This window comes from Mytilus galloprovincialis, chromosome 13, assembly GCF_965363235.1.
Source record: "Mytilus galloprovincialis chromosome 13, xbMytGall1.hap1.1, whole genome shotgun sequence".
In the NCBI taxonomy this organism is placed as follows: domain Eukaryota; kingdom Metazoa; phylum Mollusca; class Bivalvia; order Mytilida; family Mytilidae; genus Mytilus; species Mytilus galloprovincialis.
Window position 1 is genome coordinate 27,237,350 of NC_134850.1, and position 25,537 is coordinate 27,262,886.

At 31.7% G+C, this 25,537-nt stretch overlaps 1 protein-coding gene across 2 annotated transcripts in view; it reads left to right on the forward strand.

Annotated features, from left to right (window-relative positions):
• Positions 1–13,833, forward strand: part of LOC143057568 (kinesin-like protein unc-104) — a 98,118-nt gene extending 84,285 nt beyond the window's left edge. For both annotated transcript variants that reach the window (XM_076230884.1, XM_076230885.1), the window contains 8 exons: positions 57–160; positions 3,277–3,422; positions 6,132–6,461; positions 6,887–7,011; positions 7,836–8,076; positions 9,598–9,717; positions 11,707–11,825; positions 12,190–13,833. In XM_076230884.1, the coding sequence (XP_076086999.1) occupies positions 57–160; positions 3,277–3,422; positions 6,132–6,461; positions 6,887–7,011; positions 7,836–8,076; positions 9,598–9,717; positions 11,707–11,825; positions 12,190–12,229 (1,225 nt within the window). In that variant the 3' untranslated portion in view covers positions 12,230–13,833. The remainder of the gene's footprint in view (positions 1–56; positions 161–3,276; positions 3,423–6,131; positions 6,462–6,886; positions 7,012–7,835; positions 8,077–9,597; positions 9,718–11,706; positions 11,826–12,189) is intronic.
• The last annotated feature ends 11,704 nt before the right edge of the window (positions 13,834–25,537 follow it).

Here is a 25,537-nt window from a genome sequence, read left to right on the forward strand (position 1 = left end):
CAAAGCAGCCATTACTGTTACTAACTATAGAATGTTGTCATTAGTTCTCCTTTCAGATCTTTACGAAGTTTATTTGGCGGGTTAAAATCTCAAGATGCTAACAGAGTCAGTGGAATTTATGAGCTGTACTTACGGAAAGCGTCTGAAACAGGTAGTCCAGGTCGGTGTTGTGTTTTATGTAATACCTTATATTCTTAGTGCACAAAGCATTGGATTGCACTTTTTGCCAATTATTTACAAATTTTAGATGAAACTTTTGCAATATCAGAACCAATATTTCCATCAGGCACTTTTTAAAACTTTAATATGTAACTACTGGATTGAATTTTAAAAAAAGATTGGTTTTTATTAAATTTTTACAGGAGGTTAGATTTTTTTTAGAAAGAAATCAAAACCTATTTGCTTCTCAATGACATTCAAGATATTCTGTTTTTGGTTTTTTATTAAAGAAAATAGTAAATGAATATAGAAATTTCCCAAAAGTAATGAAATATTTTAAATTGAAAAATAATCTATGTAATTTATAGTGGTATACAACTGCAATGAAATGCTTATATTCTGTAAAGGTGGGTTTACAAAGTACAATTTTCTATCTGATTTTTTCCCTAACAATGTTATTTCAACAAAAATTGCACCTTGTGAACACTCAAATAGGATGCAGTTCAGTTAATTTAAGGTAAAATTGTATAGTATGAAAAGAATGCTATATGCTTTACATGTAACATGGATTGTGGTACCGAATCAGGATTGAAAATCAGATGGAAAAGAACAATGTAAATGCACCTTAGCACATAACTATCTTCTTGATCCCATCTTTTTTCTCTCTGTATCCCTTCTTATTTTTGTTTCTCCAGAAGAGTATTTTTATTTTTTATGTCTTGTATCTAGTTAGGATGACTAAATCTAGCATAGAAATAATGATAGTGAAATGAAATTGCTATTTTTATGCCAAACCTACGATAGTAGAGGGGCATTATGTTTTCTGGTCTGTGGCTCTGTTCGTCCGTCCGTCCGTGCTCCAGGTTAAAGTTTTTGGTCAAGGTAGTTTTTGATGAAGCTGAAGTCCAATCAGCTTGAAACTTAGAACACTTGTTGCTTATGATATGATCTTTCTGATTTTAAAGCCAAATTAGACTTTTGACCCCAATTTCACAGTCCACTGAACATAGAAAATGAAAGTGGGAGTTTCAGGTTAAAGTTTTTGGTCAAGGTAGTTTTTGATGAAGCTGAAGTCCAGTCAACTTGAAACTTAGTACACATGTTTCCTATAATATAATCCTTCTAATTTTAATGCCAAATTAGATTTTTACCCGATTTCACGGTCCATTGAACATGGAAAATGATAAGGCATGTGGGGCATCCGTGTACTTTGAAATTTTTACACTGAACAAAAAAATTGCAAACAATTTTCAATTTACAATACCTTACAATTGTTTGAATATCTTAAGGTAAAATTTAACTGATCAGATTCAAAAAAATTGGTTATTCCACAAAAAATAATACTGTGTTTCAGCTAACATACTGGAAAAAATAGGGTAGTTAGGTATACAGTATCATTTTTTTTTACAAACATTTCTAAGCTGGTTAGTTCTAGGGAATCAGTCTGACCTTAACAGTACTTGTTCTTAAATGGCATAAAAAGTGTTAGGCTTAGCACTAAAATAAGGTTAGGTAGGGTAAACAGAAACACTAGTATTTAATTTTTGGCCTAAACATATATGTATAGTGTTGGTTGTTATATACTCTTGTTGTTGTATACCATTATTGATGTTGAATTCTTAGCAGGTTTATTGTAATGCTGTGGATTTTATTATTTTTGTGGATTGGGCCACAATTAAAAATATTTTAGTTTGCCCAAAGGTTGAGACAGTGGGTAGGTAGGTAGGCCTTTTTTTTTTCTTTTTTTTTTTAAAGAAATTGAAGTATCGGATGTTTATTAGTCTTCATGTCTATCTGATTAAAAAAAAACTTCTTCAAATCAGGACAATAAAAGAATTTGCGTAGGCAGCTTTTTTCTGGGTAGATAGGGTTTGGGCAAACAAACCTATTCTTTTTTATGGCCTTGAGGATTTTATTGTTTTGCAAAAGACTGCCTAAAAACACCATCGAAAATTTAACTTTGTTGACTTAATTTCATGGTTCGCTATTTACATACAAAATTCAAGTAAATTGATACCCAATGCATAATTTTAATCCACAGTACATTTTTGATGTGTATAAATTGAATATAATTGTAACAATAGACAACTTTCCAGTTCGATGCATTTCCGTCAAAAACTTTGGTTTTAGTGAATGTCACTCGTGCGTTTAGGTGCCTCATGACTTCCGTTTCAATGTTGAGCGAGTGGTTGAAAAACTATAAAGGTATATTGCACAAATAATTCGGCAAATCAAACTCTCATAATTGACAATCTGCACTGCTGTCATTAGGGAATTGTGATTAGTTACCTACGGAACAAATATTTTTTCTAGTTTACACTGCACAATGACGATCACTTAGACACTTGATGAACATTTATAGTGCAGGGATACAGGCGAGCCCCTCTATCTGGTAAATGACATCACAAAGGCGCGTATAATTGACGAGTTTTCTCCGGTGACGGATGAACTCGAAAGTGGTCTATTGTCACAGTGTAATTTCTTTCACTTATATCTTTATTTACTAAGTTTGGAAAATATAATTTTCTTGGCCATTTATTAAACATTTTATAAGTTGCATGATCTCTTATACTTTTTATTACCTTAATACTGTCATAAAGCAGAAATTATGCAAAGAATATCCAATTTACCTTAAAAACTCACACTTCTAAACTAATGTAATTTTTCTTTTCTAAACTAATGTAATTTTTCTTTGATTTGTAATTTAATCTTTCAAAACTTGTATTGTGTAAATATGAAAATATATATACTAAAATTTAGAATGGAAATTGGGAATATGTCAAAGAGACAACAACCCAACCAAAAAGCTGAAAACAACCAAAGGCCACCATTGTGTCTTTAACACAGCAAGAAATCCCACACAGCAGGGCTTCAATACACAATTTCTATTATTCATGCTTTTACAATACAGTGAAGCTTGTATACTAAGGTAACCCTTTGGGATCAGAGAAAACACACCTTTTAAGAGAGGTGACCTTTGCATTGAGGGTCAAAATGTATAAGTATTACTGCAACAGGACAAACAGAATGTGGACTGACTTTTTGCTTATAATACGTGATCTTTATAACAAGTTCGACTATATTTTCTTTCTTTATAACCCTGTATTGATTCTCTAGGTGCTCAGCGTAGACAGAGAAAGGTTCTGGATACATCAGCCACATATGTACGAGGGGAGGAGAATTTGAATGGGTGGAGACCCAGAGGTGATTCCCTCATATTTGATCACCAATGGGAGCTAGAGAAACTCACAAGATTAGAAATGGTAAGCTTCTATCATATTCATAATTTGTTATTGGTATTTGTAGTATGATAATAGTGGGAATATATTGACATTGAGAAAAAAGTTGAAATATGTTTTAGTACATTTCAGGGTTTCCAAGAAAAAAAATCATTACTGTGGATTCATTTATTTTCGTGGGTACCAATTTTCGTGGATTAGGAAAAACTTGCATGTTCATGGATATTTAATTTCGTGGTTTTAATACAGTCTACATACAAGCCTATAGCAAATTTGTCATTCGTGGAACATTAAATTTCGTGGTTCACCTGTAACCACGAAATCCACGAAAATTGGTATCCAACGAAAATTGGTGAATCCACAGTATACCAACATTTTTAGGATACAATTGCTTTTAAGCAATCTGTAGACTTATACCATTGACTCAGGGCCATGCCCTCACGTCAACCGTTTTATTCTAAACATCAAGGAACATCTCAGATTCTTGAGATTGTCTTGCTTTAAATGGTATAAAAAGCAAAAGGATTGAATTTAAACAACTGTCCTATAATGTTCTTCTCATAATCTTCATGTTTCGATATTTCCCTTGACTTGTATGTGTGTTTTTAACAACATGGAAAATCAGAATTAAGCAGTATTTATATTTAGTGTTTTTATAAATTTAGAAACAGGTCAGAGGGAATTCCCCAGTTTTTGATAACATGCGAGAGTTCTCTGAATTCTGATCGATAAATCTATTTCTGTCATATAAGAACTGAAGTAGAGTTTTCTTATATGTCACCGTTATGAAACTGATATTTGATATTGTACTTCCATAAAGAAACGGAGGTCGTTTAATTAACATTTAATATACGTCCTTGCTACAAATCACAAGTCTTTGGTTTGTTTAGGTAATTATGCGCATGCATATAGTTTTCTTGACTTGAAGGAGTATCAGATTGAATGGTTGCTCTAGATTCCCCACTCCATTGATTAATTTGAAACTCACAAGATCCTTTCTATGTCTGTCTGCTATTGAGGGTTATTGTTGTTGCATAATTTTAAATCATATGCATCATTTGAATTAAAATAAATGTAGTCCACAACAGAAAGGTGTAACTAGAACACCCCTTCAGTCAAAATGGAGTCTTCCATATTATCGCTTTGAGTTGTCTCGCTTCCGTAAGTAACTTTCATCAAACGACGAAACGTCAAGAAAAATTAACTTGTTCTGTCGATAGACGTCGTATTTTATTAAAACTGATTGCAATTTACACAGAGGAATGTGTACGGGAGGAGTCATGCCCACTGACTCTAAGGAAATTAAATATTTAAAGTGTTAGGAATGGGGTTCCACCAGAATTCACGTAGGAAAACAGGTGATAAGGTACGAAGTGAAATACCTTCTCTCACTCTCAGTGACTGCTGTGGAAAGTAAACTTGGAATTGAAAGTACAATAATAAAACACAATAAGTACATTGTTCATACACTTGTATCGAGGATTGGCTATTTTTAAAGTTGAATAACTAGATTTAGATTACGTAAATTACATTTTACGAGTATTTTACACGTGCAGTTGAATTATTTTTGAAAATAATACTAATACATGTATCAATGAAAACAATGGCAATCGTATCCCTCAGAGTTATCTGATCTTTGATTATATCCAGCTTTTTAAATGCATTTTTGACTAAATGCATTCATGCTTATCAAGATAACAACCACATAACAAATTCAAGAAATTTTGTAGCAATGCAAGAAAATTGTGTATTCATACAGTAAATTTCAAGTGTGGAACACCAGTTGACTTAATATGTTGCCTTACTTTCCATTTCTGCAATAAAACACTGAGAGAAATATAAAAAAGGAGATGTGGTATGATTGCCACGAGACAACTCTCTACAAGAGACCAAATGACATAGAAATTATAAAAGTTTACTAAAAAACAAAAAGCAATTTTCTGATATCAGATATTGAATTTACAAAGATAAAATTCTAAACAGAGATGAAAAGTGAAATGTGTACATTTTTGGTTTTTTTTAACTTTTTTTTAGGTTGAAAGGTGCAGACATGTGTTACATCTCCGTGTTTTCTTTGACTTTTTTAGGTTGAAAGGTGCAGACATGTGTTACATCTCTGTGTTTTCTTTGACTTTTTTAGGTTGAAAGGTGCAGACATGTGTTACATCTCTGTGTTTTCTTTCACTTTTTTTTAGGTTGAAAGGTGCAGACATGTGTTACATCTCTGTGTTTTCTTTGACTTTTTTAGGTTGAAAGGTGCAGACATGTGTTACATCTCTGTGTTTTCTTTGACTTTTTTAGGTCGAAAGGTGCAGACATGTGTTACATCTCTGTGTTTTCTTTGACTTTTTTAGGTCGAAAGGTGCAGACATGTGTTACATCTCTGTGTTTTCTTTGACTTTTTTAGGTTGAAAGGTGCAGACATGTGTTACATCTCTGTGTTTTCTTTGACTTTTTTAGGTCGAAAGGTGCAGACATGTGTTACATCTCTGTGTTTTCTTTGACTTTTTTTTAGGTTGAAAAATGCAGACATGTGTTACATCTCTGTGTTTTCTTTGACTTTTTTTTAGGTTGAAAGGTGCAGACATGTGTTACATCTCTGTGTTTTCTTTGACTTTTTTTAGGTCGAAAGGTGCAGACATGTGTTACATCTCTGTGTTTTCTTTGACTTTTTTTAGGTCGAAAGGTGCAGACATGTGTTACATCTCTGTGTTTTTTTTAACTTTTTTTTAGGTTGAAAGGTGCAGACATGTGTTACATCTCCGTGAAAAACTTGCAGAACAAAACAAATCACAAGAACTAAGCAAACTTGACAAAGAAGTCACAAACAAAGCAAAAGCCAAAGAAAACTTAAAAAATAAAGAAAACGAAACTGAGAAGATAGAAGAAAAGACAGATGATAAATCTATGGAGAAATGGGAGAAAGACGAAGCTGAGAAGGGCAAGAGATGTAGTAGTCTGTTTGTATTTACTACAGATGGGGATAAGGACAAAGAACTGATGGCTAAATGTCTGAGGCTGATCCTGTATGGAAGATTACCAGCAAGCCCCCCTCCTGTCAAGGTCAGTGTGGGTTATCAAAATGGGGAAAGACCTTTATTTGACCCAAACATAAGTGCATGTTTGAAAGTTACTATATGATATATAATAAAGTTCAAGAAAAATATGATAAGAAAAAAGATTTTTTTTTTACAGTGGACTAGCAGCCATTCAATAAAACAAGAGGAAATTCATATATTTTGTTAAATTTTTTTGATTTTCCTTGTTTTAAAATCTCCAACTTGTGTATAATTTGGATAGGAAAAGTATCGTCTTGTCCAAAAAGATAGCTTTTTTAATGAGATTATGTAATAACTTAATTACGTCATCTGTTTTGCGCACAATGTTCCAAGAAAAGAAATAAGAAAAGGCAAACTGAGTATAGTCAGCATCTTTTATCATTTTCATGTAAAAGAGCATATTATGACACGTTTTTTTTCTATTTTTAGACACCAATGAATGAGTCTGTTATAAGTATAACCTCAGCCTCGAGTGAAAGTGATGTTATAACCAGTGTGACTGATTCTCTGGGTAGTAGTATGATTACATCATCTGCTTCATCAGAAATGTTTAGGTGAGTGTTCACTGCTGGTGGACGTTTCATCTCCGAGGGTATCACCAGCCCAGTAGTCAACACTTGGGTGTTGATATGAATATCAATAATGTGGTAATTTTTTTTCCATAAATTTCCTGTTTACAAAACTTTGAATTTTTCCAAAAACTAAGGATTTTCTTATCCCAGGCATAGATTACCTTAGCCGTATTTGGCACAACTTTTTGGAATTTTAGATTCTCAATGCTCTTCAACTTTGTACTTGTTTGGCTTTATAAATATTTTGATATGAGCGTCACTGATGAGTCTTATGTAGACGAAAAGCACATCTGGCGTACTAAATTAAAATCCTGGTAACTTTGATAACTATTTAGGTGAGTGTTCAGTCAAATGCAGAAAATTTGTACTTCACTGAACATTTAAATCTGAGGTATACCTATACTCACAAAATCCTTGAAAATTGGCAACCCAGGAATAGTAATGAATCCACAGTATGCTATTTTTGTTGTTTTTAAAAAATATACGAAATTCACTTCTAGTCTTTTCGAAAATTTGAAAGTCATAACTCTAGTGTTTTACTTATGATTGGTTTTGTATTGTTTTTGGGGAAATGAATGTGAAATGTGAAAAAAAGTATAACTTAAGTCATATTTTATAAAACATTTTAGAAGATGACTTTCTCAGAATGTTATAGCAAGTCTGAATTTAATAAAGGAAACAAAAATGCATTACATTGCAACAGTATTACTATAGTTGTTTAAGTATAAAATAACTCTCAGAATTTCAATTTTATGTTTCAAAGTTTTTTATCAGATCAATTTCATTCTCCTTACTTTCACTTTCAGACCAAATATAGGTCAACCTTCAATCCAACTGTCAAAGTCATGTGATAGTTTATTATCATCTTCCTCATCTGATGCCAATGACAGGAAGTTGTCATTACCCATAAAACCTAACCGTCTGGATGGGGAAGACAGGCTACATGTTCCTTACATTGAGGAGGTTAGAGTTAGTCCTGTTGTCTCCAAGAAAGGCTACCTGAACTTTTTGGAAGAGAAGCACAGTGGATGGATGAAGAAATGGGTGGTAAGTTAAACATATCAGTGGAACAAAAGGAATAAGGCCCCAATTTTTTTTTGCCAACCTACTGACACTATTTTTTTCAGCAGGGGACAGTAAACACACATTTTTTTTGTTTTGGCATTCTAAGTTTTTTTTCTTGGAATTAGATGAAAATTAATGCAACTATTAAGATAATAAATTAACAATTCAGTAAATCCAGGAATACATATAGAATAGGCAAGTTGTTTGATAAGAAGTTGCATGACGTCAATATTTCAAGTTTCACTGATTTCAATATTGATATTTACCCTAATTTTTGTCAAGCCTGTGACTTTTGTCTGGTCAGACAGTTTTTACTTGACCTCGACCTCATTTCATGGACCAGTGAACAAGGTTAAATTTTGGTGGTCAAGTCCATATCTCAGATGCTATATGCAAAAGGTCAACTATATTTGGTTTCCGGACAATAACTTTAGGTTAAATGAATGGATCTCTATGAAATTTATTAAGGTGGTTCAATACCACAATAGGAAGATTGGGATTGATTTTGGGGATGATGGTTCTAATCGTTTAAGAATTAGGGGGCCCAAAGGGGCCCAAAACAAGCATTTTTCTACTTCAGGATAATAACTTGTGTATAAGTATTTCAATTGCTCTGAAAGTATACACCACAATTTCTTATACCACAAGAAGAAGGTTTTGATCCCTTTTTGGGGTTATGGTGCCAACAGTTTAGGAATAAAGGACCAAAAGGAGCCAAAAACAAGCATTTTTGTAGTTTCTGGCCAATAACTTGTGTTTGAGAGTATGGATCTCTCTGAAATTGTACTACAAGGTTCTTTACTACAAAGGAAAGGCTGGGATTGGGTTTTAGGGTAATTACTCAAAAGGGGGAATCAAAACTTTTTTTTTGGGGGGGGGGAGGGTTCCATTTTTTCAAGGGGTTCAATTTTTTTTTTTTTTATTTTTCCAATTTCAAATTTTTGAAACTTTTAAGAAGAATTTTTAATTGCACAGTATTGCACAATAGATTTGTAGGATTTTGACATTTATTTTGTGTCAAAAACCTATACTATGTCAAAAATTTGATCACAATCCAAATTCAGACAGTATCAAGCTTGAATATTGTGTCCAAATTTGCCCCAGCTGTTCAGGGTTTAACCTTGCGGTCATATCAGGCTGTGCTCTGCAAAGCAATTTATTTTTAAACTATATTTGTTGTATGGAAGACTTTATACCTATACATGTCTGCCTGGCATGGTTCATCTGACCTTGACCTCATTTTTATGGTTCATTGGTCAATGTTTAGTTTTCTTGGTTAATGTTAAGTCTATGTGACAGTTGCACTAAAGCTTTATATTTAGGACTATCAACATAATATCAATGATTAGTAAAGAATGAGACACATTTCAGCGTGTGCACTCTTGTTTCATATAAGGATAATTTTTATATTCTAATTTATTATGTTGTTCAATTTTTTTGAATTTTAAACTTGTGCAAAATAATCTTAAATTTTCTGATTTAAATATTTCTATGAATTTACAGGTTGTTAGACGTCCTTATATTTACATATATAATAGTGAGAAGGACCCAGTAGAACGTTCCATTATAAACCTAGCCACTTCACAGATAGAGTACAGTGAAGACCAACAATCTCTGTTAAAGGTAAGATGGCATTCTGGGTAATATTTAAAAAAATATTGTGATGGGTTTAAAACATCTTAAACTATGGAAATTTAGCCAATAATGAAATAATTTTCATTTCATTGTACGAACAATGAGTTTACCCATAGTCCTTAAGATTCTGAAAAAGTGAATTGTATTCTTTGGTTCTTTATGTTAATAGATTTTTATTTGGGTCCTTTTGGAAATGACATGTTGACATCTGATCTTCATTAAAATTGAGAATGGAAATGGGGAATGTGTCAAAGAGACAACAACCCGACCATAGAAAAAACAACAGCAGAAGGTCACTAACAGGTCTTCAATGTAGCGAGACATTCCCACACCTGGAGGCGTCCTTCAGTTGGCCCCTAAACAAATATATACTAGTTCAGTGATAATGAACGCCATACTAATTTCCGAATTGTACACAAGAAACTAAAATTAAAAAAATACAAGACTAACAAAGGCCAGAGGCTCCTGACTTGGGACAGGCGCAAAAATGTGGCGGGGTTAAACATGTTTATGAGATCTCAACCCTCCCCCTATACCTCTAGCCAATGTAGAAAAGTAAATGCATAACAATACGCACATTTAAAATTCAATTCAAGAGAAGTCCGAGTCTGATGTCAGGAGATGTAACTAAAGAAAATAAACAAAATGACAATAATACATAAATAACAACAGACTTCTAGCAGTTAACTGACATGCCAGCTCCAGACTTCAATTAAACTGATTGAAAGATTATGATTTCATCATATAAATATCAGGCACAATCCTTCCCGTAAGGGGTTTAGTATCATACCATCATAACATATATGAGAAGAACATAACCCGTGTCATGCCAACAACTTTTTTTTTTTTTTTTTTTTTTTTAATAAATGTGTTTAGTTCAGATGCAAAGACCCTATAAGTGAATCAATATTAACGCCAAAATAAGCAATCTTTAGTGACCTGACAACAGTATTGTAACTATATCCCTTCTTGATAAGTCTATTTAAAGGTTTTGTTAGTTTCTGAGGTGAATACTGAATTTTTTGTGCTTTATAAAGAATATTTCCATAAAAAATTGGATGTGAAATACCTGAACGTATAAGAAGTCTGCATGTTGAGTCAATCATTTCGTGGGTCCCAATTTTCATGGATTAAGAAAAACTTGCATTTTCAAGGATATATGATTCCATTGTTTTCCAAAAGTCTTCATTTAATCATACAGCAAATTTGCATTTGAACATTTAGATTAGTGATTTCCCCCTATACATGAAATCCATAAAAATTGGTATCTAACGAATAATTATGAATCCACAGTATCCATGGTGGGTCTCATTGGGGTCTAAGCATGACGCGGGATTGCCGATTTTTTGTAAGTGTGAAACATGAAAGTCAAATTATTGTGTCCTTAAAACAGGAAATGAGGTCTAGTGGGAGGAAATGATAAAAAAATGAGAATTGCCTACGTACATAGTGTAAGCGGGAAACGGGAATGTGACAAAACAGTAAGCGGGATCCGGGATCGGTACCCCACAATGAGACCCCCTCCATGAAATTTAAATATTTTCCTGTCCATGAAAATTGGTACCAAGAAAGTAAATGAATCACTGGTAACCTGAAGTAAGATTTAAAGTTTTGTATTAGATAATGAATTGTAGACCTGCTATAAATATTCATGTGAAAGAAAATTATTTTTATGCCCCATTTATGGGCATTTTGTTTTTCGGTTTGTGTGATATTCGTTCGACCTTCTGTCCTGATTCAGGTTAAAGTTCTTGGTCAAGGTAGTTTTTGATGAAGTTGATGTCCAATCAAATTGAAACTTTGTACCCAGTACACATGTTCCCTATTATATGATCTTTCTAATTTTAATGCCAAATTAGTGTTTTTATCCCAATTTCACAGTCCACTCCACATAGAAAATGATAGTGCAAGTGGGGTATTTATGTACTATGGACACATTCTTGTTATGCAATATAAAGATTATAATCTATTTTGTAGACGAGGAATACATTCTCCGTGTTAACCAAACATCGTGGATTCCTGATGCAGACTTTGGATGATAAAGACTTCCATGACTGGTTATATGCTATTAATCCTCTTCTTGCTGGCCAGATCAGGTATGGAACCAGTAAAATCTGATATTGAGGTTATACCATACAAATTATAGAGAGTTGGAAGTTGGAAGGCCATAAGAAATATTTGTTTTCCTTCAGTATATTGAACATAGGTCAGGCCTTTTGTTTTCTCATTTGAATTGTTTTACATTTGTCATTTCAGGCCTTTTATAGTGTACTGCGTGGTCAGGGTTTTGCGCATTGTTGAATGCAAATCAGTGACTTATAGTTGTTAATTTCTATGACATTTTGTCTCTTTGGGGGAGTTGTCTCATTATCAATCACACCTCATCTTCCTATTTTTAGATATGCATATGTATGACTGTTTTCATAATTATAAAAAAACTTATCATTAATATATTTTCAGGTCTACTCTGTCTAGACGTAAAGACCCTGTACTTTTGTAAGGAAGATTTGATTGCTGTGTGATATTTATAGAACATTGATTTGATTGGCTGAAAGGTTATTACAGAACAGCAGTTAATTTAAATCATCATTGTGATTTGTGGAAATTCCATTTTAATTGTAAATACAAAATCATGTTAGATAAGATATTGTATTCATGTGATCTCAATATTTCAGTGTTATGTGCAATATAGAAGCTAAGCTTTGATGTAAAAAATCATTAGATTATGAATTTATATATCTCTGTTCTGAAAATTCTTGATGAGGTACAGTCAAACCTACATATAAAGTTCACCAGATTGATCAGAGAAAATTCATCATGAAAGGTGACCTTTAAATTAAATGCATTGTTATTACTACAGTGGGACCTGACAAAACTGGTTTTCAATTAATTGAGGTGCAACCTTTATAGCAGGTTTGACTGTAAATAAAAATGTAGTGTGAGAGTTAATGTTATACATATATGTGATCCTCCAGCATGGAGGTGTATTATTCAGATAGTTTTCCATATGAAAATATTTAGTCTGGTGATAAATTGGTAAAAATTATGTTTTTATGCCCCACCTATGATAGTAGAGGGGCATTATGTTTTCTGGTCTATGCCTCCTTTCGTTTGTTCGTCTTTTCGTCCGTTAGTTTGTCTGTGCGTCCGTTTCTTCCGGTTTCAGGTTAAAGTTTTTGGTCAAGGTAGTTTTTGATGAATTTAAAGTCTAATCAACTACAAACTTAGTACACATGTTCCCTATGATATGATCTTTCTAATTTTAATGCCAAATTAGATTTTTGACCCCAATTTCACGGTCCGTTAAACATAGAAAATGATAGTGCAAGTTTTGGGTTAAAGTTTTTGGTCAAGGTAGTTTTTGAAGAAGTTGAAGTCAAATCAACTTGAAACTTATTACACATGTTCCCTATAATATGATTTATGTAATTTTAATGCCAAATTAAATTTTTCACCCCAATTTCACGGTCCACTGAACATAAAAAATGATAGTGCAAGTGGGGCATCCATGTACTGTGGACACATTCTTGTTTTATCAATAGATATGATATGAATCTATTCAACCCTACTGATATTGGTCAATGTTCATTATATGACCATGAAAACTTTCTTATGTCTGTGATGTGTAAAATGTGAATGTAACTTTGTTTGTGAATTGCCATTGTTATGCTTTTTGAAGTCATTATAATTTCAGTCTTTGCTCAAATCACTCAAAAACAAAAATGCACTATTGAAATGCAAGGTTTTTATTAACCACAAAACACATTTAAACTATATTCCTTGAATGAAATTTCTTTCACAGTAGATGTTGTAAGAAAAACAGTTTGCAATGAAATTTGTAATGTTTGAATCATGGCATTGCCATTGTTCATTGAATATGATTAAGGTGTTTAATTTTATTTAAAATATGACTCCTTAAGGGAAGTAACTCTCCAAGGTGCTTAAAAAGTTGTGTATAGAAATGGAAATTTCAGAACAAAGATATTGATTGTTATAATGTACATTTTGTTATCATTTAATGATTAGTGTTGTAAATATTTCATCTTAATATTATAATTGTTATTACTTCAAGTAAAATTGTTACAAAAATAAGAGAAAAAAAAAGGAATGTCTTTAAATATTTCACTGTATTTTAAGAAATGAAACTGTACTAATCTACTTAATTGCATAGATATGTTTTAAGTGTATTTTGGTAAAGAACAAATGTCTTAGAATATTTGTTTCTTATAGTATTTCAAACAGCATTTTTTATGGTCAGCGATATTTGTAAGTATCAGAAAAAAACAAGTAAAATGATTTGATTAAAATTATGAACGTCATGCATGGAAGAATCATCAGATAAATCATTTTATCTTTAAATGATGCATACACCACTCCAATTTGAAATGAAAATCTGTAATGTTATTCAGTTTTTTATTGGCTTTAGAAGTTAGATTAATTACAGTTTTTGTTGAAACAAGAAAATGTTATTAAAAAAAGTATGTTTATTGAATATATAGGAATAAGATATGAAAAAATTGAAGTCCTTTCCTAATAACATGTCAAATTTAAATGCATGTTTTGAAGCTATTTATTAGCTTACAGATTACATGCTTTTGTTTTTATCAACTCAGCACTGGTACGCAGTGTATAAAATCATTATAATTCAAAACTAGCTTCCAAAAGTATTAATCTTGATCAAGCGAGAATTTGAATATCATGAATTTTTAGTAATACATGACAACATCACGGTTTAATTTTTCATTGTATTTTTTCATTGTAATAAAAAAACATAAATTATAGAAATTAAGTATCGACTGTTGTTGTGTAAACTTTAGTCTTGTATTTCACTTTGAAATAGAGTAGTCTATATGAAATATACATCGTAGCTCGTATTGTTGTTAATTTTGTCAATTTATAAACCAAAATGTTCTTCAATGTAACATGCAAAATATATTAAGTGAATGCATTAATAAGTTAGTTATTTCATATGTAAAAATAAGAATTGAATTGATTTCAAGACTGAATTTTTTTTTTGCATGAAATTCACTTTTGTTAATGTTAGGAGTGATATACTTAATTAATTTTACCAATGGACTTTTACTATAACACAATGGCCAAATACAAATCTGCATACCTGTCAACTTATGAAAATGAAAATAAATACTTATAAAATCAGTCTGAAGGCACCAGAATCTGGATGAAAATGGGCCATTTTCGGAAATCCAAAGTTATTAAACAACCTGGCGGGTATTTAAAAAATCCAGGGTGAGGGGTGAAATTCTCGATGTCACCCACAGGATACGGGTCAGTTGACAGGTATGACTGATAAAATTGTCATTCCAAGCTTGCTGTGATATGAATATTGATTTAAAATTTTTGAATACAGTCAGGTTTTGGCACAGCTAAAAATATGTGGTATAACTGGCAAGAGCACTAGTCTCCACAAAAGACTTGAAAATCTGCTGGTCATTTTGGACTTACACAATGAGCATTGATCCTTTTGCAAGGATCTAGCTTCATGAAAAATTTACTATCCTTTTTTCAGACCAATATGATCTAAAAAAAAACTGATGATATTGATAGTCATGGCTAAAATAAAAATTAAAAATTGGTTTCATATTTGTTCCTGGAAAGTATGATTCATGTCATCATAAAATTGTTTTTATGAAGCTTACTCTTGCTAGATTGGTGCGTTCATTCTTACTCACATTCATGGCCAGTCCATGAACAAATGTTAATGTTATTACATGCATCAAAACATCTCTGATCAAATTTAAACCATAAGCTGTGTATAACAGGCTAACTTATGTAGATACATTTTGTTTCATGCTTAATATTCACTAATTATGTTTTGGGAATACCTCATTTAATAGTAATCCAGGACTTGAGAATGAAATTTTTATTTGAGCTTAATTCTTACCATTTTTGTTTTTGACTCTTTTTTGTTAGTTATAGATACAGAATGTTCCAATCTGAATTTTTCAATTATTAGTTTAAGCTTTAATGTGCCAAATGATTTTTTTTACTAAGCTTTTGATGTAGATATTGTAAATGCTAATTTATTAATGAAAATAGTATGTAGTAAATTGTGTTCAATTGTGTATTAAGGTCAGAAAACAGGTTAAAACAAAAGTAATTAATTTTTCGAATTAAGAAAAAATAAATCTAAATGATTTAGAATTTATGTGACATAATATTGTTGTTTTATTATTATTATTAGATGCCAATGGCTGTTCATATAGCTTGATTATTTTCATCACAAAAATTTTATTTGATATTTTTGGCTTGAATAAAGATTTTTGGCTATTATTAAACATGCAACAGTTTAGTTTATGCTAGTGTTGTGATTTTTTTTTGTAGTGATTTTTTGTTGCTTATATATCATGAACAAGCAAATAGTCATAAGATAAATCTACCTCTTAATTGAAGAACTCCTTGAAGAAAAGAAAAAAGTGAAAATTTACGAAAAACTTCATCAACACAAAATTTACATTAGAACTTTGATTTCTCTTACACCCAAGGGACTTTTTGAGATATACGGGTGCTCTAGTTATTCAGGATTTCTTGGTTCTGAATGAAATACAATTTGGTTTGAATTTTGAAAAGCATACACAAAACTTGAATGTTCGTTAAAACTCTCTAACATTAATATTCGAACAATAGGGCCACAATATTTTCAATTTGGTGAAAGCGTAATAAGAATTTCCATAATTCTTTAGACTGAAATAGCAAATATGAACTACATCGACTGAAAAATTTGTGTCTTAAGCCTTGAAGTTATCCCTTATTTATAGGGTTTTAGAAATCAAAGTTCTGTGTAAATTCATTCCCATGGGAGATAATAATTTAATTATCTCCCCTTGAAGTTTCATTTCTTTGAAGCAGAAAAGAAATTAAATTGAATGGTTAGTAATTGCATGGTGCTTGTTTTGTTTATATTTTTTGCCAGCTAATAGCTTTAAAGGAAGTAGTGTAACAATAGAATGTAGAAAAAAAAATAATATTTCAAGTCGTCAGAAACAACTACACTATTGCTTTGAAAAAAAAAATAATCTTATACAAATCCAAAAGTATTAACATTTAAATAATTAATTATAGATTGCACATTTGATGGTAACTCATTGTTTAAATCCAAGATTAATAATTTTATCAAAAAAAAAAAGAAATATGTGATTATAATTTTTTTTAAATAACTCTCTGAAAAGAGAAAAATTTAATACTGTGTGGAAATCTCGTCATTATTGACAGTTTTCTAATTCTATGTACAAACAGTGCCTTCTTCCAATAACCTTGAAAAATGTCAAGTTTAAGTAATTACCTTGCAAAATGTCAAGGTCAAGAAATAAATTAGAAAATTATCAAGGTTAAGTAACAACCTTGAATTCTACAAGGTTACAAGGTTGTTTTTTCGTTTACAGGGGGCACTTAATGTTACATAGAAATATTATAGCTTATAATCGGTTGAATTTTTATATAAGATTAAATTTTTATTATTGTTTATAATATATTACACACATATAGAATTAATACCAATGTAATCTATTTATTCTTGTATGTATCATGCATGGAACAAATTATTGTTACTTTCAGACATTATTTGGTTTATAGGTTATAGTTTTGAGTTAAATTCTTGGCATTATAAAGTAAACAATGTTTTCTGTTGATTTGAACTGAAATTCAAAAATCTTCAAATTTGTCTACTTTTACTGTGAACCTGGTTTCAATTTACTTTAACGTGTCTAAATTCAAATTGTAATTGAAGTGCATATTTTTTGTAAATTTTTTTCTGAAATTTTTAAAGTTTGACATACAATTCAAAGTGTTTAGTTCACAGTGGCATACAATTTTTTGACATTATTTAATACAGTTACATCTTAATGAGTTCTTATTTAGTTCTATCTTAGAAATTTTGAAATTGTACTACTTAGCAATTATTCAATATGGATATTTAAAATTTTTATTTGTGCAAAATGTGAAACAAAAGTCCTGTAGTTTTGTTTAATTTCTTAAAATTTTGACAAGAATTCCATTTGGTTTTGACTACTCAAATATATTGTACCTGGCTATATTTGAGACATTTTCCTGACAATATTAGTGACTTTCAAAGTTTGTTAACAGGTTAGTGTCTGATTGTTTAAAAAGGCAAGCTGTTAATTCAAAATTAAATATGGCTACTGGATAACGTGCTCTGAGGCCATCAAGACAGTGATCTGTGATTTCTAATTTGTGTTCATTGGTGTAAATGCATTTATAGGAATTGAAGTATGGTAAAATGATTGGCTGACGTTAGTTTGTTATGAGCCCATAGACATAATTAAGTCATGTGACCGTGATGTCATCAACGTTTTTTCATGTTTGTTTACGGTTTAAAATGGAATTTAGAATTAAATTATAAGAAATGACTGTAATATTTTTTCTGTCTATTTGAAATAACGTAAAAAATGTGGTGCACACTGTTAAATAACCTGCTACGCAATTATTCAGTGTGCACCACATTTTTTATGTTATTTCTTCATAGACAGAAAAAATATTACAGTCATTATTCCTTAAGTGTATTGAACAAAAATTTGTCTTCCTATTGAATTCTGATGTATATCGGTGAAAATTTTCAAGAATATCAGATTTTCAGATAGAAAGAAATTTAACAACCTCTATCTTGCCACTTCTTCACTCTTTATAGATGTTTATTTAGGCAGCAACCATTTGATGTTCTGGGGGGGGCGGGACTATGGATTTTTTTGGAAAAAAGTTTGTTTTTGATTATGAGAAAAAAAAAATGTTTGTTTCTCCCTCAGCTGCCACTATATGTAATGCTAAAATTGAAAGATAAAAAATCGTTTTCGACTTGTTGCGAAAAAAAATAGATTGTTTTTTGCCGCAGGCCAAAAAAAAAGTTTGTCCAGAAAAAAATCCATAGCCCCCCCCCCTCCCCCAGAAAATCAAATGGTTGCTGCCTTAAAATCCTTTTATACCATGGTACATAAATTTTTGTAGTCAAAACTTTAAAAAACAACTTGTGATGGTAAGAGTACAATGATATTATTTGCTGTTTATTATTTTATTACACATTTATTTACAAAATGTATTTACATAACAGTATACAAATATGTGCAATATTCCTCGGATGTTATTGTTTATGTATTGTTGCCATGGCAACAGTTGTGATCTGTACAGCTTTTTGTTGATGTGATATTGCAGACATTAAAAAATCAAACTAATAAAGTATTTCTTTTTATTTATAAAAGAATTGAAAAATTCATGCGACAATTTAAAAAAAGGAGATGTTTTAAGTAGATGGGGGTGGAATCGGACCTTTATCGGGACTCTGAGATCAAGTGTTTTTAAGCTTGGTATTTTGGGATCAGGGAATTCGTGATGTCAGGATTTCTTTAAAATTTGGGACCTCTGGATTTCATGTTTTTAAGTAGATGTTAATAAGGCTGCAAACTAAAAGAAAAGCAAGAAAGAAAGTTGCTGCCTAAAGCCACTTTCAGCCCTATAGGCTATATCTTGGAGGCCAGGTTTTATTGGTTGAGGAAGCCTGAGTACCTAAAGTAAACCACAGACCATCTTCATGAAAACTAACAATCCTAGGCAATTAAGATCATGGTCAATCACACTTGCTATGTGAGTTGACTTCAGTGTTGACAGGGTAGTGATTACTGTAGATGAACAAGTCAAACCACTCAGCCAATAAGGCCCACACAAGAAAACAAAAAAAATTAAACATTACTAAAATGTCTAGAAATGAATCTTTCACAAATGTTAGCAGTTTTTTGCTCCAATACGCCTTATCGCTATTTGTCTGCCATTACAGGTTAGCACAAAATTTTGACATCATAATGGAAAATATCAGACACCATGGAAAAGTGGTTGGTGTATGACGTCAATAGGTCAAGAGGCCCAGATTTCCAAATAGTGATAGTGTCACTAATCATAACTTTGGAGTATCAAGCTTAATGAAGATTATACAATCAACCGTAAAGGTCTATTTTCCCTGAGTTTAAATTAAAAAAAGATTTCTAGACAAAAACCTATTTGCAAGGTTTTTTTTGGTGTTTTACTTGTTTGTGATTTTGATTTTCATGATACACAAACTGTACATAATGAAAAATATTCTGGAATTGCAAAAATAGAGAAAAAATATTCCCACTTTACAGTTTCATCATTTGCACTGATATATTAAAGTAATTAAAATAATATATTCTTTCTCCAGTATTTGAATTTCTGATTGCCTTTATTCATAGAAAAATTATTATATATCCCAAGAGAACTAATTAATTCCCAGCAGTGACATGTATTTGATGTTCTTGGTTCCTTGTGGTGCAGATATAAAAAAGTAATAAAATCCAAAAAAGATAATTCACACCATTACTTATATGAAAAGACAACAAACAGTATATATAAAATGACCACACAGAAAAACCTTAAGATTGTTCAGCACAAACAACACTAAAAACTTGGTGAACTTGTGTGCTTTTAATGATGTATTCTTCTGACTTTTCAGTCTCATTCAGTCTTGTTGAAATCTCGTTCTTGAATTACTTCCAAAACAATTGATACAAGTGGAAATTATCAATGAATTTAAAAAATATTATAATCAAACATAACTCTGTGAAAAAAATGTGTATTTACCATGAATTGGTTTTGAGTAATCCAGTTTTCAAATTTAACAACCAATCAAGTCAGTGCTTTTAGAATTCTAGAAATTTTTGGCTCCTCAGAGAGTACATCCTTAAATTCATTCTACATCTTTTAGCAAGGATGCAATCTTGTAAGGATCAAACTTAAGGTTCCACTAAAGTCAAAATATAGGACACTTCATAAAAATCTAAACTTTGCCTGTATATTTCGACCTAAAATGAATAAAGTCCTAAACTATGGGAACATATGTTTATGTAAACATACTTAAAATATACACACTGTGTCAAATGTAAATAAACTTGAAATTATTATGTTGGAGGGGATGGGTTCAGGGGGTTGGAACCCCCCCTTTTTTTGGCCGATTAATGCATTTGAATGGGGACATATAGTTGGACCCCCTTCCCCCTTTGTCCTGGGTTGGGACCCCCCCCCCCCCCCCCTTTTTTTAAAATGGCTAAATCCGCCCCTGTTATGCATTGCACATATAAATATACATGTATAAGACTTGTGATTGATTTTACAACATTCAGATATGAAATATGAGAAAAAAAATTTTTTTTGCAGCTTTCTTATATCAACGTCAGACTGCAAAGAGATTTTTTATCCCATAGATAGGTTAACAGATGTTGTTATATTGATTTGTATCCAGCACAGCACATATTATATTAACACAATTAAACTAGAAAATACCTGATTCAACCAGTTTAAACAAGTTATTCATATGTAGCACATTCTGTACATGCTGTGCTAAAAATTGGTGTCAGATGTTCTTTTGCACTGAATTGTTTTTTTTAATTTTTAAGTAGTGTCACATGGATGAACAGATGTTGCTCTATTTTAATATTTCAGAAATACTTCAGATGAGATAGACTTCATGCAATATTTATTAATTACTTGTTAATCAGCGTACCAGTCATAAACTGTTGGTTTTCCTGTTTGAATGGTTTTATACTTTTTTTGGGGCCCTTTATAGTTTGCTGTTTGGTGTGAGCCAAGGTTCTGCTCAGTGTTGAAGACCATACTTTGACCTAATAATGGTTTTCCTTATACAAATTGTGACTTGGATGGAGAGTTGTCTTATTGGAACTCATTCCACATCTTCTTATATCTATAAAGATGACATGCAATCATATTCTGGCCCATTACTTTGTCATTGGAATGACAAATCTCGTCTTGCTGCTATATCGCATTGTTCTCAACAGATTTTGGGCTTTGTTTTGACTTGGATGGAAAATAAAATTATCTAGATCAACAGACTGAAAATAAAACATTTTGTGTTTAAGATAACAGTTAGCTTGATGTATTCTGTATGAAATCAATATTGTGCTGGTCAGTTAATCTTCTGAAGCATGATTTCAATATTATCAAGCTCAGTACTTTTTGAGCTAACTGTAAGTTCAGAATTATAGTCATGTTTTTTTTTATCATTGCGAAAAATTGTGATGAAGTAAGTGACACAAAAATAAAAACTTCTGATTTAAAATTTTGATATTATTATTTTTTATGCCCCATTTATTGGCATTATGTTTTCTGCACTGTGCGTTCCTTCATCTGTCCGTCCGTTTGTCCTTCTGTCTGTCCCCCTTCCGGTTAAAGTTTTTGGTGGAGGTAGTTTTTGATGAAGTTGAAGTCCAATCAACTTGAAACTTAGTACACATGTTCCCTAAGACATGATCAAGCAATTACAATAATAAATGCATGCAGTAACATTTGGTTTTACAGTGATGGTAATATCTGACTGCAATCATCTTCATGTTGATCCACAGTACAGAGTTTTGGTGCTCTGTATTATCATTTTTAGTGGATCTTGTGCTGTATCTGCACTGAAATTTATACCTTAATTTTTCTCAGTGTCTTTCCATTCTACAATGATTTGAGGATTTTTAGGTCCCTAAGGTTTAGGAATAAGGGCCCAAATGGGCCCAAAAATAGCATTTATCTAGTGTCAGAACAATTAGTTGTGTATAAGTATTTCAATTGTTCTGAAATTGTACCACAATGTTTAATACCATAAGTAGAAGGTTGAGATATATTTTAAGGGTTATGGGGCAACCAATCTAGAAATAAAGGGCCAAAAAGGGGTTAAAAACAAGCATTTTTGTAGTTCAAGTCAATAAATTGGAATTATCCTTCTTTGTCCAGAATAAAGGTTGAATCAACTTAAATCAATGCTATATACAATATACAATGCAATATTCACTTTACTACCAACTGATAAATTAAAGCAATCTTTACCATTCAGTGGTTACAAGCACTTTGATTACCATTCTAGGGTTATGCCCCTTTACAAGTGGAAAAATTGAATTTTATTTAGTTTCTGTTCTCTTAACTAAAGTTAGTCTCAACTAAATTTAATGAAATGTGTATATATAATGTTTATTACCTCTAAACTCAGTTTAAGTTCAATTTTTGGCAGCTTCACTTTTACAGTTCTTGAGTTATGTCCCTTTGTAACATTATATGCTAGCTGGGGCATCATCTGTGTCTTTTTGGACACATTCCCCATTTATTTTTTTAGAAGTTACTGTTAATTAATATTAATTTTAAAAACAACTGTATGACATTTTATATTTTAATATTTTATGTATTAAAATGAGTAGTTATTGTTGCAAGCTCCATTAGAAATTTGAATTGAGATCATTTTTGGAATAAGGAGATTTCAGAATTTAAATATTTTTTTCTTTAAGAGGATTAATATTCAACAGCATAGTAAATTGCTCAAAAGCAAAAAAAAAATAAGTCCATTAGACCATTCATTCTGTGTCAGAAACCTATGCTGTGTCAACTATTTAATCACAATCCATATTCAGAGCTGTATCCAGCTTGAATGTTGTGTCCATACTTGCCCCAACCGTTCAAGGATAGAACTCTGCAGTCTTTTATAAAGCTGCACCTTGCAGAGCATCTGGTTTATATGTCTTTTGAATGAATTAAGCCATGTCAATTGATATTTTATGGTGGGTCTTTCTATGTTAACAGTTGTGTTATTACATTTTTGTTGCAGATACGGGTGAAGGTTAGTACCTATTAAAATTTAACCCATTGCATTTGTCTGCACCTGTCCTAGGTCAGTACCCTGATGTTCAGTGGTTGTCGTATGTTGATGTACTTCATGGGTGTTTCTTGTTTTATTTAATAACCATTAGAACATTAGTTTTCCTATTTGGATACTTTACAAATCATATTTGGGGCCCTTAACTGCTTGCAGTTTCATGTGAGCCAAATTGCTCCTTGTTGAAAACCGTAATTTGACCTATACATTGCTATAATGGTTTACTTTTACAAACTGTCACTGGGATGGAGAGTTGTCTCATAGGCACTCATACCACATCTTCTATATATCCGTTTCCTCTAAAACTTATTCTCCAAGCGAGGAATATCATAATTGGTTAGATTCAGCTTATTTTATTGGTTATATGGGAAAAATTGATATTGAATTGATTACTCATGGTTAACTTAATACCCAGTGACAAATATTTCATGCCACATATATTTGGTTATTCCTTTCACATAGACAAAGGATAGTTCAGTGTTTAAATGTGTTTTACCTATAACTGTTTCAGATTAACTGACCTATTAAATCACAAACCAGTTGTAAATTTCTCCTTTACAAGCCATAAGAATCCAACTAAAGTTTTCCAAGATTGAGCACCATGCTTGTGGACCCAAAGGTGAAGGCTGCAAGAAGAACAACTTATTATATTTAAGTATTAGAAAATGATGACCTAGAGTTATCTCCCTGTCAGAAACAGCATACTAAAGTCTCAGGATTCTGTCAAGGCGAGCCGATATATATATATATATATATGGACCAAATTAAACCATGAAACTAAACATTGACCAATAAAAATGAGGTTGAGGTGTAACAATCATTCCAAACACTGAATATTATGTTGACTTTTTGCTTATAATTACTGATCACTGATCAATGAAATGAGGTTGAGTTGTAAAACCTGCAGGGGTTCAAATTAACAATTGGTACTGGAAGGTCCAGGACCTTTGACACTCCAAACTGAGAGGTCCACAACAGTAAGTTCAGGTCCTACTTTTATTTGAAACATTTCACAACTAAGTAAGATTCAAACTTAATGTGCTTTTGGTGTTTTGTTACCAGTTGTCAGTGTTTAATAATATATGTAATTGTCTTTCATATTATGAATTCAAATATATTTATTTTTAATATTGGAGGGGGTGTCACTTTGTCACTTTGGGTAAGTGGGTTGTCTCCTATTTTGGTTTTTCAATTCTAATGTTTATATTTCATCATCATTGATGTATTTTGTCACCGGCCTGAATTCATTTTTAAATGTATTTGGTCGGCAAACCCAGTTTTACCCTCATCAGCCCCTAGAATATGATCAGGTATTGTTATTGTCTTCATTTCGAGTTTATATCATCCATTGTTTTTCAATGTTGTTTTTGTCACGGTTACAATTTTACTCAGATTTACACATTACTTGTTGATTTTCGGTATAATGCTAGCAGTTGAACAAAATCACTGTCATGAATTATAAAGACTAAAATAATTTTTTTGAGATTTTGTTCGGAAATTTCGGTTAAAAAGGTCTGCAATTTTTTTTTTCTTTCAAATTGAAGGTACGTTGGGTGTAGCTGGTAAAACAAAAGTCTAATGGCAATAGTGGAAGGTCATGGACCTCGGACAAATGCTAATTTGAACCCCTGCCTGCCAAAGAGGTAAACAATCATTCCATACACTGAATATACTGGACTTATTGCTTATAATTTCTGATCACTAATCAATGGAACATGTGGAATGAGGTTGGGGTAGGTGAACCCTGTTTTTTTTATTGGCATGGAGACCCAGCAAGGATGACACTTACCAAATATAGTTATCTCATTACTCATAAGTGAGAATTTCAAATTCATTAATGACCAAAAAATATACTTTTTCAGCACTGGCAGAATCCTGAAAATCCTGAATCCTATTACAGGTCAAAAAGTTCATTTACATATGACATCATAATTCAGGATTTGATATGAAGCATACAAGTATTTTTTCTTCTCAATACTGTTAATTCAGAAATTTCTTCCATGTATTTATTATTGCGAAAAATATAACAGGCAACCGCAATAATTTAAACTCATGTTTTGAAATTTTTATATAATTAAACTGGAATGTTTTCAATATTGCAAAAAATAAAATCGCAGTTTAGTCTAAAAT